A 13,130-nucleotide genomic window follows, 5' to 3' on the forward strand; every position below is an offset into this window, starting at 1 on the left:
TTTCCCTGTAATTCATTTCTGATCTTCAGTGTTGTGGTCGGAAAAGATGCTTGATATGATTTCAGTTTTCTTAAATTTACCGAGGCTTGATTTGTGACCCAAGATGTGATCTATCCTGGAGAATGTTCCGTGTGCACTTGAGAAGAAAGTGTGATCTGCTGTTTTGGGGTAGAATGTCCTATAAATATCAATTAAATCTGTCTGATCTATTGTGTCATTTAAAGCTTGTGTTTCCCTGATAATTTTCTGTCTGGATGATCTGTCCATTGGTGTAAGTGAGGTGTTAAAGTCCCCCACTATGATTGTGTACTGTCGATTTCCTCTTTTATAGCTGTTAGCAGTTGCCTTACGTATTGAGGTGCTCCTATGTTGGGTGCATATATATTTATAACTCTTATGTCTTCTTGATCCCTTGATCATTATGTGGTGTCCTTCCTTGTCTCTTGTAACAGTCTTTATTTTAAAGTCTGTTTTATCTGATATGAGTATTACTACTCCAGCTTTCTTTTGATTTCCATTTGCATGGAATATCTTTTTCCATCCCCTCACTTTCAGTCTGTATGTGTCTCTAGGTCTGAAGTGGGTCTCTTGTAGACAGCATATATATGGGTCTTGTTTTTGTATCCATTCAGCGAGCCTGTGTCTTTTGGTTGGAGCATTTAATCCATTCACGTTTAAGGTACTTATCGATATGTACCTGTTACCATTTTCTTAATTGTTTTGGGTTTGTTTTTGTAGGTTCTTTTCTTGTCTTGTGTCTCCCACTTAGAGAAGTTCCTTTAGCATTTGTTGTAGAGCTGGTTTGGTGGTGCTGAATTCTCTTAGCTTTTCCTTGTCTGTAAAGCTTTTGATTTCTCCCTTGAACCTGAATGAAATCCTTGCCGGGTAGGGTAATCTTGGTTGTAGGTTATTCCCTTTCATCACTTTAAATATATCGTGCCACTCCCTTCTGGCTTTTAGAGTTTCTAAAAAAAAATCAGCTGTTAACAGCTGAGAAATCAGCTGTTAACCTTATAGGAGTTCCCTTGTATGTTATTTGTTGTTTTTCCTTTGTTGCTTTCAATAATTTTTCTTTGTCTTTAATTTTTGCCAGTTTGATTACTATGTGTCTCGGCGTGTTTCTCCTTGGGTTTATCCTGTATGGGACTCTCTGTGCTTCCTGGACCTGGGTGGCTATTTCCTTTCCCATGTTAGGGAAGTTTTCGACTAAAATCTCTTCAAATATTTTCTCGGGTCCTTTCTCTCTCTCTTCTCCTTCTGGGACCCTATAATGTGAATGTTGTTGCGTTTAACGTTGTCCCAGAGGTCTCCTAGGCTGTCTTCGTCTCTTTTCATTCGTTTTTCTTCATTCTGTTCTATGGCAGTGAATTCCACCATTCTGTCTTCCAGCTCACTTATCCGTTTTTCTGCCTCAGTTATTCTGCTATTGATTCCGTCTAGTGTATTTTTCATTTCAGTTATTGTGTTGTTCATCTGTTCGTTTGTTCTTTAATTCTTCTGGGTCTTTGTTAAACATTTCTTGCATCTTCTCGATCTTTGCCTCCATTCTTTTCTGAGGTCTTGGATCATCTTCACTGTCATTATTCTGAATTCTTTTTCTGGAAGGTTGCCTATCTCCACTTCATTTAGTTGTTTTTCTGGGGTTTTATCTTGTTCCTTCATCTGGTACCTAGCCCTCTGCCTTTCATCTTGTCTTTCTTTCTGTGAATGTGGTTTTCCTTCCACAGGCTGCAGGATTGTAGTTCTTCTTGCTTCTGCTGTCTGCCCTCTTAGATGAGGCTATCTAAGAGGCTTGTGCAAGCTTCCTGATGGGAGGGACTGGTGGTGGTTAGAGCTGACTGTTGCTCTGGTGGGCAGAGCTCAGTAAAAGTTTAATCCACTTGTCTGCTGATGGGTGGGGCTGGGTTCCCTCCCTGTTGGTTGTTTGGCCTGAGGCGACCCAGCACTGGAGCCTACCTGGGCTCTTTTGTGGGGCTAATGGCAGACCCTGGGAGGTCTCACGCCAAGGAGTACTTCCCAGAACTTCTGCTGCCAGTGTCCTTGTCCTCACGGTGACACACAGCCACCCCCTGCCTCTGCAGGAGAACCTCTAACACTAGCAGGTAGGTCTGGTTCAGTCTCCTATGGGGTCACTGCTCCTTCCCCTGGGTCCCGAGGTGCACACTAGTTTGTGTGTGCCCTCCACTAGTGGAGTCTCTGTTTCCCCCAGTCCTGTCAAAGTCCTGCAGTCAAATCCCGCTAGGCTTCAAAGTCTGATTCTCTAAGAATTCCTCCTCCCGTTGCCGGACCGCCAGGTTGGGAAGCCTGACGTGGGGCTCAGAACCTTCACTCCAGTGGGTGGACTTCTGTGGTATAAATGTTCTCCAGTTTGTGAGTCACCCACCAGCAGTTATGGGATTTGATTTTATTGTGATTGCGCCCCTGCTACCGTCTCGTTGTGGCTTCTCCTTCGTCTTTGGATGTAGGGTATCTTTTTTGGTGAGTTCCAATGTCTTCCTGTCGAGGATTGTTCAGCAGTTGTGATGCCGGTGCTCTCGCAAGAGGGAGTGAGCGCACGTCCTTCTACTCCGCCATCTTGAACCAGTCTCTGCGGTGGCTTCTCCTGTTGTTTTGATGCTTTTTATTCCTTTTTATTGCCTTATTGCCCTGGCTAGAACTTCGAGTGCAGTGCTGAATACAGGTGGCGAAAGGGGCATCCTTTCTTTGTTTTGGGTCTTAGAAGGAAAGCGTTCAGTCTCTCACCACTGAATATGTTTTCTGTGCTCTTGTCATAGATGCCCTTCACTATGTTGAGGAAGTTTCCTTTATTCCTAGTTTATTAAGTGTTTTTATCAAGAAAATGTGTTGAATTTTGTCAAATGATTTTTCAGTGTCAGTTGAGATGACTGGTTTTTGTCCTTCATTCTTTTAATGTGGTGTATATTACACTGAAGGATTTTCATATGTTGAACCATTCTTGCATTCTGGGAATAAATCCCACTTGGTCATAGTGTATAATTTTCTTCTAATCTGCTGCTGAATTCAGTTTGTTAGTATTTTGTGGAGAATTTTTGCATCAGTGTTCTTAAGGGATGTTGGTCTGTAATTTTCTTTTCTTGTGATGTCTTTGGTGTCAGGGCAGTGCTGGCCTCACAGACTGAATTTGGTAGAAAGTGCTCCCTTTAGTTTTTTTGGGGAGACTTTGAGAAGGATTGGTGTTGTTAATTCTTCTTTAAATGTTTGGTAGAATTCCAGTGAAGCCATCTGGTATGGGCTTTTCTTTATTGGGAGGTGGGTCTGACTGTTGAAGACGAGGCGGCATGGATGAAGCCACCTCCAGTGTCACCCAAAGTCACACAGGCAGGGAAGGTGAAGCCGAGACTGGAGACTGTGTTTCTGTGGGGGAGGAGAGCTGTGTCAGGCAGACGGGCCTCCTTCCTTATCCAGCTCCCCACTCCCTGGTGGGAAAGAAGGGTCCAGACTTATGTCCTGGGCTGGAGCCTACACCCCTTTCCCCAGCCCCATCTCCCCATCCTGCGCAGCCCGCTTCCTTCCGTGTAGGCAGCAGAGGGTGTGGGATGCAGGCAGCTGTGGACCCTGCTGGGTGTGAGGTGGCCATGTGGACGTGGCAGGTGTGCCTGTCCCGCCTCCCTGCTGGTGCCGCTCTGCTTGCCTCAGGGGCAGGTCTGGAAAAGGCCATGGCAGAGGGGCTGCAGCTGCCCATTCAGCCTCCTCGGGGGCGTCTGCCTGGGAGCTTCTGTTTGGGCCCCTTGGGGCTCCCTTGGGGAGTGTCCATGTGTGCACCTCCTGATTTCATGGCCCTCCTGGATAGGATCCCCAGGGGTTGGAGAATTGAACACACTCCCAGTAACTTGTGGGTCAAAGATAAAATCATAAAGGAAAGACGATAAAAATACTGCATAGCAGAATGTGTAGAGTGTAGCTGCGGCGGGTTTTGCAGGGAGGCCTACAGCCTTGTCAGGATGCACTGGAGGAGGAGGGAGGTTGAGGGTCTGCGGGTGCAGCTTCTAACCTAGCACAGAGGATGAGGAAACCACAGGAAGCGGTCACACGAGCAGAGGTTACGGAGCTGGATGGAGATGGAAGGCCCGTGGCCGCCCGGACGTCAGGACACAGCACGGGGAGGTGGGCAGGGCAGCAGGGCCCCTCACGTTCAGCCTGCAGGACACGGGGCTTCCCTCACCCTCTGTCTCCCCAGGACCTGTTTGTTAAGTACGCCTGGAATAACTTCCTGCACTTCCAAGTGGAGCTGTGCATAGCCGCCATCCTGTCCCACTCTGCCCGGGAGGACAGGGCCGTGGCCAGCGGACCTGAGGGCGCGGTGGAGCCTCTGCCTTCCAGCGGGGACCCAGAGACCCCCCAGCCTGCCGCCAGCCGCCCTGAGAGCACAATGGTGACCCACGTAGGTCCAGGCAGCGTCACGCGTGTAGCTGTGTCCTGCATGTCCTGTGTGTCACTGCGTGTCCTGTGCATCCTGTGTATTGCTGCGTGTGCTGAACCCCACCCAGACCATGTGGACATTAACGTTGCTTTGGGCCCTCGTGTGCTTTCTCCTCCAATCCTCCCGTGACACGGGGTGAGCTGCTCTCCTTTCACCCGTGGGACGGGAAATCCCGAAGAAGGTGTCCATGTTTGCCAGGGCCCCAGAGCCGGTGGAGTGGAGGGCCCCGGAGGGGTGTAGGAGGAGCCCCGTCGCCGCCCCCGGGTCGGCTCCCCAGGCCCTGAGGGCAAGCAGCCCCGTCATGGTGTGAGTGCCGTGCCGGGGAGGCGCCGGGGAGGGGGAGCACATCCAGTTCTCACAAGAGGACTTTCTGGGATTTGGAGCCTCTGGAAAGCGTGGCTGCTCTGCACGGCCCGCCTCTTCCCTGACGCTTTCCCGCTCACCCGAGCACACTGTGTGGAGACCCGCTGGGGCCGCCCTTCCCGGGGCCGCAAGCAAGAGCATCCTGAGCGGCCGCGCGCGGGGCTGCAGGGAGTCGGCCTTAGTGGGTGTTGGCTAAGGAAGGAAGGAGGAAGCAGCACGTGGGTGGAGCATGTGGCACAGGCGATCCCCAAGCCAAGGAGCCCACCTCTGCGTGCGGGGCCCTGGGGGTCGGCTCTGCCCCCCACCCCCGGGTGGCTGCAAGGCTCAGACAGGAGGGGCTTGGCAGCGGGGCCCCTGACCAGAGACCTGGGAGAGGGTCGAGAAGGGCTGCACCTGCAGGCCTGAGCCGGAACACAGCCAAGGGGGTGAATAGCCAGGAGTGGGCGCTTTCAGTGATGAGAGCCACAGGGGGTGGGTGTGTGCAGCGGCCATGCAGGCCAGCAAGGGACCTCACCCAGATAGTGAGGCCACACGCGGGGTGGGCGTGCAATTTGGGGCCCGGAGCAAACATTCCAGATACGGGAAGCTGCCTGTGTGAGGGCCTGGAAGCAAGTGAGCCCTGGGGCCACCGGCCTCTTCCTCCTGGATGGAGAAGGCAGGAGAGTGGCCCGAGGGGGAGGACACGACCGCCGGGAGGCTGAGGGGACGAGAGTGTCCTGATTCGAACCCCGTCGCCACGTGGACGAGCCTGAGCAGAGCCTACCTGGGCGTCGGACGGGGACTGCAGGGCTGGGCTGTGACGCTTTCGCCGCCCACAGTGAACTTGGGGCTGACGTGTGCGCCTGCTGCCTGCTAAGCCCACTCAGTCCAGGGCTGGGTGGAGGGGAGCGTGCAGCCCTGCTGGCCCTGACCCGTGCCACCTGTCTGCCAGCTGTTCCAGAAGTGTTGCCTGGTCCAGAGGATCCTGGAGGCCTGGGAAGCCAATGACCACACACAGTAAGGACCACTAGGGCTCTGCGTGGGGCTCCAGGGCTGCCATGGAGGGTTTGTTTTCAAGGAAGGGTCCCACCGCTGTGGGAGCAGCTGCAGTGCTGCTGGTGGGGCCAGGGCGCGGGGCAGGGTAACGCGGCCTGCACAGCCCGGCCCCTGGCTCCATGGGCCCCTCACCCTCTTCCTCCCTTGCCCGTCCATCAGCAGAGACCCCAGTCCTGTGCCTGCACTGTGTCCTGAATCCTCCCACGTCCCCATCCCAGCCTCCAGCCACTTCTCTTACTGAAGCCTCAGACCCTTGAAAGAGCATCCGGGCCCCTTTCTGCTTCCCTCTTGCCCCATCTGCTCTCTCGTTGCTGATAAGCTGGGATCTTGCTGAAACCAGCAGGTGGTGTCACTTCCTGCTTGAAAGTCTTGACTGCCCAGGTCCCTGGTGTGACTGCAGGGTCGGGTCCAGTGGGCAGCCCTGTGCCCCCTGTGCTCCTACTCTGCCCCGCCAGGGGCTGCTCTGGGCAGGTGGGGAGAGCTCTGCGACCGCACCTAGTTCATCCCTTCTGTCCTGCTGTTACTGAGCCCACAAATCTGCGTCCGCTCCCAAGTAGCAAGAAGCGAGGTGGGGCCGCCCCGCCTTCCGCTGGGCCCGGCGTGCGTAGTGCCCAGGGAGGCCTGTGCTGAGTCTGCTCCTGTATGTGTTTTGTGTGTTGGTGCACAGGTGTGTGCCTGTGTGAGGGGAGGGCTCACTGCTGTCACCGAGGGGTCCTTGGGCCATAGTAAGCCGTGGACGGGCGTGTGAGCCTGGATGCCTGCAGGCCGCGGCCTCAGCGCGGTTCTCCCGCGACCTGGACAGCCGCTCACAGGCCTCCACCCTCAGCCCGGCTTCGCGTCTGGGCCAGTTCTGCCTGCCCAGTCTCTCCTGACCCCCTTCCTCTGCCGGGTGGGCCCACCGATTGGGGACCACCTTCGCTTCCTCTCTGGTTGTCGTCAGGCTCTGAAGAGAGAGAATACTGTTGAAAGCAAGCGCTGTCCACTCTGGGACCCAAGGGCTGTGTTTCTGTAACGGACACACCAGAGTCTCACAACTGACACCCTTCCTGCTGCATCAGGGATCTGAAGACTTGCTGCTCTGTTGGGTCCTGTGTGGGAGAGATGAGAAGTGGGGGGAGAGCCACGTGTTTGCGGCCGTGCGGGACGCGCAGGTGGACGGGAGCCAGCCCGCTGCCCCTGCTGCTCTGCCTACTCCCGGGTCCTGGGTCCACCCTCGGTCTTCTCTGGGGGCTCGGGACGCGCTTGGTCAACACTCGCAGCCCCAGCCGGGCGCGGGTCTGGTGGTCTGCGCAGAGTGGGAGCGGCAAATGCCCACCTCACTTGTAGGCAGGGAGTGGAGCGACGCGGGTGCGGAGCAGGTGCTCCAAAAGTAAGCAGCCTGCAGGCGAGGCCACGAGACGGCTTCGCAGGGCAGTGGGCCCGCGGGGAGGAGGCCGCAGAGCCGAGGCCGGGCCGGCTGGAGGCACCGTGGAGGAGGGCCGGCGGCAGGCCTGACGCCACCCTCTCTTTCAGGGCAGCGGGTGGCATGAGGCGCGGGAACATGGGCCATCTCACCCGGATCGCCAACGCAGTGGTGCAGAGCCTGGAGGGGGGCCCCGTGCAGACCCAGGTCAGCGAGGTCCTCCGAGGTGAGCGCCTCCAGGCCCAGGTGTCGCTGCCCGAGGTGCCCCGCCCCTGCCCTTGGCCCATCGGCGGACCGGACCAGCACTGGTGCCACACACTTGGCCCCCCCTTTGCCACGGGGGCTGTCCTGTCAGCTGCGCCTGAGCCTGGGCGGCAGCCTCCTCTGTGCCCTGGGCCGCCCGCGCCGGCCCAAACGCCTGCTCTCCTGCTCCGCCGTCCGGCTCTTCTCTGAGCTCGTGGCTCATCTGGGGAGCGGCCGCAGGGCCTGAGCAGAGGCCATCCTGGCCAGGCTTGCTCTCCCTCATACCCCACGGGCCTCCTCGTCGCGATCCGGGGCCCCGAGCGGGGGGCCGCCGCCCATGCCCCTTGCCAGCCCTCGCACGTTCTGGGCGCCCAGTCTGTAGCTCCCAGGCACTGGGCTTTCTGGCCTGAGCTGGGGAGAGCCCGAGGGATCTTGGTTCAGATGGGAGAAGGCGGGCAGCTTAGAAGGGCCTGTGTGGCCTCTTGGGGAGGAGGACGCCGGGCCAGCCTGAGCAGCACATGGTGACAGGGCTGACAGGGTGACGCAGGGGCGTGCGCTCGGGGCGGCCTGAGGGTGATGGACAGTGACGGCCACAGGGGCTGGGACCCTGAGGGCACTTGGGGGCTCGTGCTGGTTTCACAGCCAAGACAGTTTGTCCCCCGTGCTGTGTGGGGGCCTGAGGACAGGGCTGGCCAGGGGGCAGGGGGACGCGTGTGCTCAGTGAACAGCGAGCGGGAGTGAGCACCGTCTGGGGGGCCCCTGGAGCGCCATGTGTGCTGTCGGGGCGGGGTGATCCCCATCCCTTCTGGGGGCCATGGTGCCCTGAGTCCGGGGCAGGCAGGGGAGGTGCTGGGTTTGTCCCTGTCCTGGGCTGGGGAAGCTGCCCCGCAGACGTCCAGTTGGTCGTGCAGTGGGCGTGGCCTCCATGGCCCCCCGCCCCCGTGCCCTCGCCTAGTTGCCCCCATGGTGACCTTGGCCATGGCCCCCTGTGGTCCCAGGGCAGCTGTGAGCCAGGAGGCTGGGGGGGGGGGGGGGGGCAGGGCCCTCTGACACGAGCGGGCTGCTCTCAGTCCGGCCCCCAGCCCGTCAGCACCTGTGACGAGCGTGTGCACCCAGGACGGCCCGGTGTGGGGTTGGGGGCGAGCATGAAGCTCTCTCTTTCTGGACTGTGAACGTCTCTGGGCTCCGACCTCCCCAGAAAAACAGACACACCCAGGCCTGCTGGGTTGGGCCTGTAAGGCCAAGAGGGACGTGCCCGTGCCCCGTGGTTCCTGTGTCCCCGGGGCTCCTCGGTCGGCCTGAGAGCCCTCGCGGGACCAGGATGCAGCTGCTGGCTCCATCCCAAAGGCTCACCGGGCAGCCTTCCCCGCAGGGCTCCCCTCGGATTGCCGCGGGCGCTGGGAGAGCTTTGTGGAGGAGACGCTGACGGAGGCCAACCGCAGGAACGCGGTGGACCTGGTGAGCAGGCCCCAGGCCGGCCGAGAGTGGGGGGCCCTCTGGGCAGAGCGCTGTCCCCACCCTGGTCCCTGCCCGACCTGGGCTTGCGGGACTCCTGGTGCCCGAGGCCCGGCGCGCCCTGCAAGGGAGGGTGGGTCGGCACGGCCCCAGACGCTGTCTCATGCCCACCCACCCTGGCCGTTGCAGGTTAGCACGCACCATCTTCACCCCTCGAGTGAGGACGAGGACATGGAGGGCGTTTTCCCTAACGAGCTGTCCCTTCAGCAGGTGCGTGAGGCCAGGCCCCTCGTCCTGAGCTGCTCTCGGCAGCGCTTAGGCCTCGCGAGTGTCCTGCACGCGTCACCAGAGCCTCGGGCGGGGCCGGGGAGGTGCTCATCCCCCCGCTTCTGCAGGGGGTGCAGCCCCACCCTCCTCTACTTAGGGGGCGCCCGCAGGGCCACTTGACACTGATGAGACCCTTGGGGACGTGGTGGGCGAATGGAAAGTCAGAGTCACAGGCTCTTTGGACATGGCTGCCTGTGGGTGCCCAGCCGAGAGGGCAGGACCTGGGAGAAGCCACTGAAGCACCAGGGGGGTTCCTGAGAGCGGCCGCGGTCCTGTTGCCCAGGCTTTCTCCGAGTACCAGGTCCAGCAGATGACGGCCACCTTCGTGGACCAGTTCGGCTTCAGCGACGAGGAGTTTGCTGAGCAGGACGACAGCGTCAAGTGAGCCCAGTGGGACGTGCCCACCTGCCCCACCCTCGTGCCTTTGGGAGGGAGCCGGGCTCTGCTCAGTGTGACCAGGTCCCTGACCTGTGGCTCAGCCCTGCCTGGCCTTCAGGGCCATCACACCACTTGCTCAGCTGGAAGCCACATGTGACCCAACGGCCTGGAGACGCCCTCTGGGGCGGCAGAGCAGCCGGGTGGGAGTCACCCCTCGCCGCCCATCCAGAGGTGGGAGGGGAGCCCGTGCACCCACCCGGGCTCGGCCTGCAGCCCTGGCCCCCCGCCCCTGCCTTTGCCTCCCTCGGTGGGCTGCTTCCCCCTTCTCTCCCTCTTGGGGGGACTTGACGGCGTCCCTGTTGTCCTCGCAGCGCCCCATTTGACAGGATAGCGGAGATCAACTTCAGCGTCGACGCTGACGAGGACAGCGTGAGTCCCGTGGATGCCCCTTGGGGGTGGCCGGGCGTGTGGGGGCCATGTGGCCCACGTGTGCTCTCCTGCAGCCCGGTGCCGCTCTGTTTGAGGCCTGCTGCAGTGACCACATCCAGCCTTTTGACGAGGACGACGACCTCTGGGAGGACGAGGAGACACACTGTGTGGCCCGAGTGACCAGAGCCAGGTGGGCCTGGGCGCCACACGGGCACCAGCCCTGTCTCAGCCGTGCCGTGGCACCCTGGGCAGGTGGGAAGGGCTGCTCTGACCGTGGGTCTCCCCCCAGGTTCGGGGGCCCTCACGCTTCAGAGAGCTGCCGGAAGGACGGCCTGGAGCACCGAGGCCAAGGTGGGGAGGAGAGCTCGGAAGCAGACGGGGCTCGGGCGGGCGCCCCTCGGGCTGCCGTCCAGGAGGAAGGTCCTCGTGTTGAGGGTGGCTCAGAAGGTAGATGATGGGGCCACAGGGTGCGGGCCGGGCAAAGGGCTTGGGCGGGAACGTGGGGGACAGGATTTGGTGCCCTGGCCTGTGGGCCTGTGTGTGTGTGTGGCTGGGCTGCTGTGGGCCTGATGCCCACTGACCCCCCGGCACACACTTTCAAACACGCTCATATGCCCTTGGTCTCCCGCTCCGTCACGGTCACTCTTGGGCACGCCGTCACAGCTAGAGGCGGGTGTCCCCCAGTACCGTGGGGGAAGGCACACCCACACCATTGCTGTGGGGCCTCCACCACCGGTCACGTGCTGGTCAAGGGGCCTGGACACCGCGTCTCCCCCAGCAGGCGCCCCCTGGACGGTGTCTGATGAGCCAGTGAATTCCACGGCCTCAGGCCTGGCCCCGGCAGTGGCGATGGACGTGGGTTCCAGTGTGTGGGCGGCCAGCGCGCCCAGCGCCTCGGCTGCGGAGGAGAGAGGCTGGGCCAAGTTTGCCGACTTCCAGCCTTTCTGCTGGTGAGGCGGGGCCGGGGCGGGGGGCGGCCCCGGCTGCCTGGGGGCCGGGTCTCCTGGGCGTGGGCTCAGAGTTGGCCTCGTCTGCAGCTCTGAGTCGGGGCCCAGGTGCAGCTCCCCTGTGGACAGAGGTCACGGCGATGCCCAGGGTGGCCTGAACCGGGGCCCAGAGAGAACCCGTGAGTAGGGGCGGCCCCAGGGGCAGGGGTGTGGGAGGGGGAGGCCAAGACCTCGGGGCCGCTGTATTGCCCTGGTGATGTTGGAGTTTGCGCCACGTGCGGGGAGTGGAGTGGGTGTGTGGAGGGGTCAGGACCCCGGCTCCAGGCACAGGACGGCCAGCGAGGCCCTCGGGCTGGCCTCAACGCACAGGTCCGACCAGCCCACACCCGTCTGTGTCGCCAGGACCCCAGCCAGAGCCTGTCTCCCCAGGCCTGGCCGCCTGCTAGGTGTGGATCACACGTGTGCGCCGCGCCACCCCAGTGCTTGTCCTGGGAGCTGTTCAGGGCCCTGGCCCTGAGCTCCCTGTCAGATGGGCTTGGAAGCCCCCCAGGATATCAGGGCCACACGGGGAGGGACTTGGAAGCCAGCCACAAGGCTGAGTGGTGGCCCTCCCTGCAGGGAGGACCGTTCTTCCTGAAGTTCCTGTGAATTCACAGACGCACGTGTGCACGTCACACGCACGCGGCAGTGGGTGTGGGGGACAGGTCTGTCACCAGTTGCAGGCTGAAGTTCCCGCGTGCGCCATACTGGTCGCTCTGTCCTCACCTGGTGTCACCGGCTCCCTGTGTTGCAGCTGGCCCGGCCACTCTGGGTGCCTGGAACGCATGTGTTGCCAGGAAGGCGCCCCTGGTGGCCTCCAGCAGCCGAGAGGACAAGCAGAAGGTGGCTTTGGCCTCGGAGGCTGTGAGGATGGGTCCCGGTCGGGAGGCTCCCCCGCCGCCAGTGTTAGTCCCCAGGTGAGCAGGACAGGCTGGGTGGCGGGCCCCCGGGTGCACACGGAGGTCTGGCTGTCCGCAGCACTCCGCTGGCCCAGGGGCAGGCCGACCCTCCTGTCCTGATGGCCCCGTGACTCCTTGGAGGTCAGCTTTGGACAGGAGGGACACTGCTTTGTCCAGGTGGAAGCTGGGGTGACCGTTGAGACAGCACGGGGCCAGCCCACCTCAGGCCGCGTCGGAGAGAATGGCCAGGCTTTTGGGGTTCCGGGTGGGCTCTGGAGCTGCCGCTCTCCTGGGGCGGGTGCCTAGTCCCAGACTTGCGCCCACCTCAGTCGGGCGCCTCGGACACACGTGTCCATCACGCTGGACCGGGAGGACGGGGGTGTTTTGGGACTTTGCTTGGGGCCCTGACCTGGGTCGTCCTCCCTGCAGGCTTGGCCCGTGCACCCCACCCCTGTGCCCAGGGGGCAGGTCCGGGCCTCTGGGGTCGGCTGGTGGACACATGCCTCCTGGTTGGGCGGGTGGGCAGCGTGAGGAACCGCGTGCGGTGAAGACGGAACGGGGCAGGAGGGCTGGTGGGACGTGAGGGAGAAGGTGGTGCTGGGGTCAAGGCCTGAAGGGGCTGGGGGGGGGCCGGGGGGCCAGCCCAGACCCCCACGAGGGGACGAGGAACAGAGACTGACCGTGCTGCTCCCGTGAGGTCCCCACCCAGTTGACCCTGGAGCGTCCCTGCTGACGCTGGGGGTCCAGTCTAGCTCCCAGGACCCCAGGGTGCGCCCGTCCCCGCTGGCGCCCTGCACTGGGGCTCGGGGCAGTGGGCACAGCCTGGAGGGAGCAGGGTCAAGCTGCACAGTGCGTGTCGGGGGAGGGGCGGTTCACGCCGCCGCTGCAGGGTGGGGCGAGCTTGACGCCTGGGCCCGGGGAGAACCTCAGCGCTGGGGTAAAGGTGTACACGCGGCTCCCAAACGGTTTGATTCCTTCTTGAAGCTTAGGGTCATCGAAATTTTTAAAACCTTTTCCTCTTCCTAACTCCCCGTTCCCCCAAAACCCACCCGGCTCCGAGAAGCAGTTGTTGTTCCGAAAGCAAAGCCTTTTGGTCCTCAGGGCGGTCTTCGCGAGCCTTGGCCATTGTGGGGGGACACGCGGGGCTTGTCTCCAGGCTCTGCCCTCACTGG

The 13,130-nt window shown here is 60.8% G+C and overlaps 1 protein-coding gene across 9 annotated transcripts in view; it reads left to right on the forward strand.

Annotated features, from left to right (window-relative positions):
* The window catches only part of PPP6R2 (protein phosphatase 6 regulatory subunit 2), an 84,967-nt gene that overhangs the window by 70,160 nt on the left and 1,677 nt on the right, over window positions 1–13,130 (forward strand). For 6 of the 9 annotated variants that reach the window (XM_067698513.1, XM_067698515.1, XM_067698514.1 and 3 more), the window contains 12 exons: window positions 4,199–4,402; window positions 5,736–5,800; window positions 7,352–7,467; window positions 8,857–8,942; window positions 9,129–9,209; window positions 9,550–9,647; window positions 10,016–10,073; window positions 10,148–10,263; window positions 10,363–10,520; window positions 10,852–11,023; window positions 11,111–11,199; window positions 11,814–11,976. In XM_067698513.1, the coding sequence (XP_067554614.1) occupies window positions 4,199–4,402; window positions 5,736–5,800; window positions 7,352–7,467; window positions 8,857–8,942; window positions 9,129–9,209; window positions 9,550–9,647; window positions 10,016–10,073; window positions 10,148–10,263; window positions 10,363–10,520; window positions 10,852–11,023; window positions 11,111–11,199; window positions 11,814–11,976 (1,406 nt within the window). The remainder of the gene's footprint in view (window positions 1–4,198; window positions 4,403–5,735; window positions 5,801–7,351; window positions 7,468–8,856; window positions 8,943–9,128; window positions 9,210–9,549; window positions 9,648–10,015; window positions 10,074–10,147; window positions 10,264–10,362; window positions 10,521–10,851; window positions 11,024–11,110; window positions 11,200–11,813; window positions 11,977–13,130) is intronic. The other 3 variants (XM_067698508.1, XM_067698511.1, XM_067698516.1) reach the window with 2 other exon arrangements.

This window comes from Pseudorca crassidens, chromosome 11 (assembly GCF_039906515.1).
Source record: "Pseudorca crassidens isolate mPseCra1 chromosome 11, mPseCra1.hap1, whole genome shotgun sequence".
In the NCBI taxonomy this organism is placed as follows: domain Eukaryota; kingdom Metazoa; phylum Chordata; class Mammalia; order Artiodactyla; family Delphinidae; genus Pseudorca; species Pseudorca crassidens.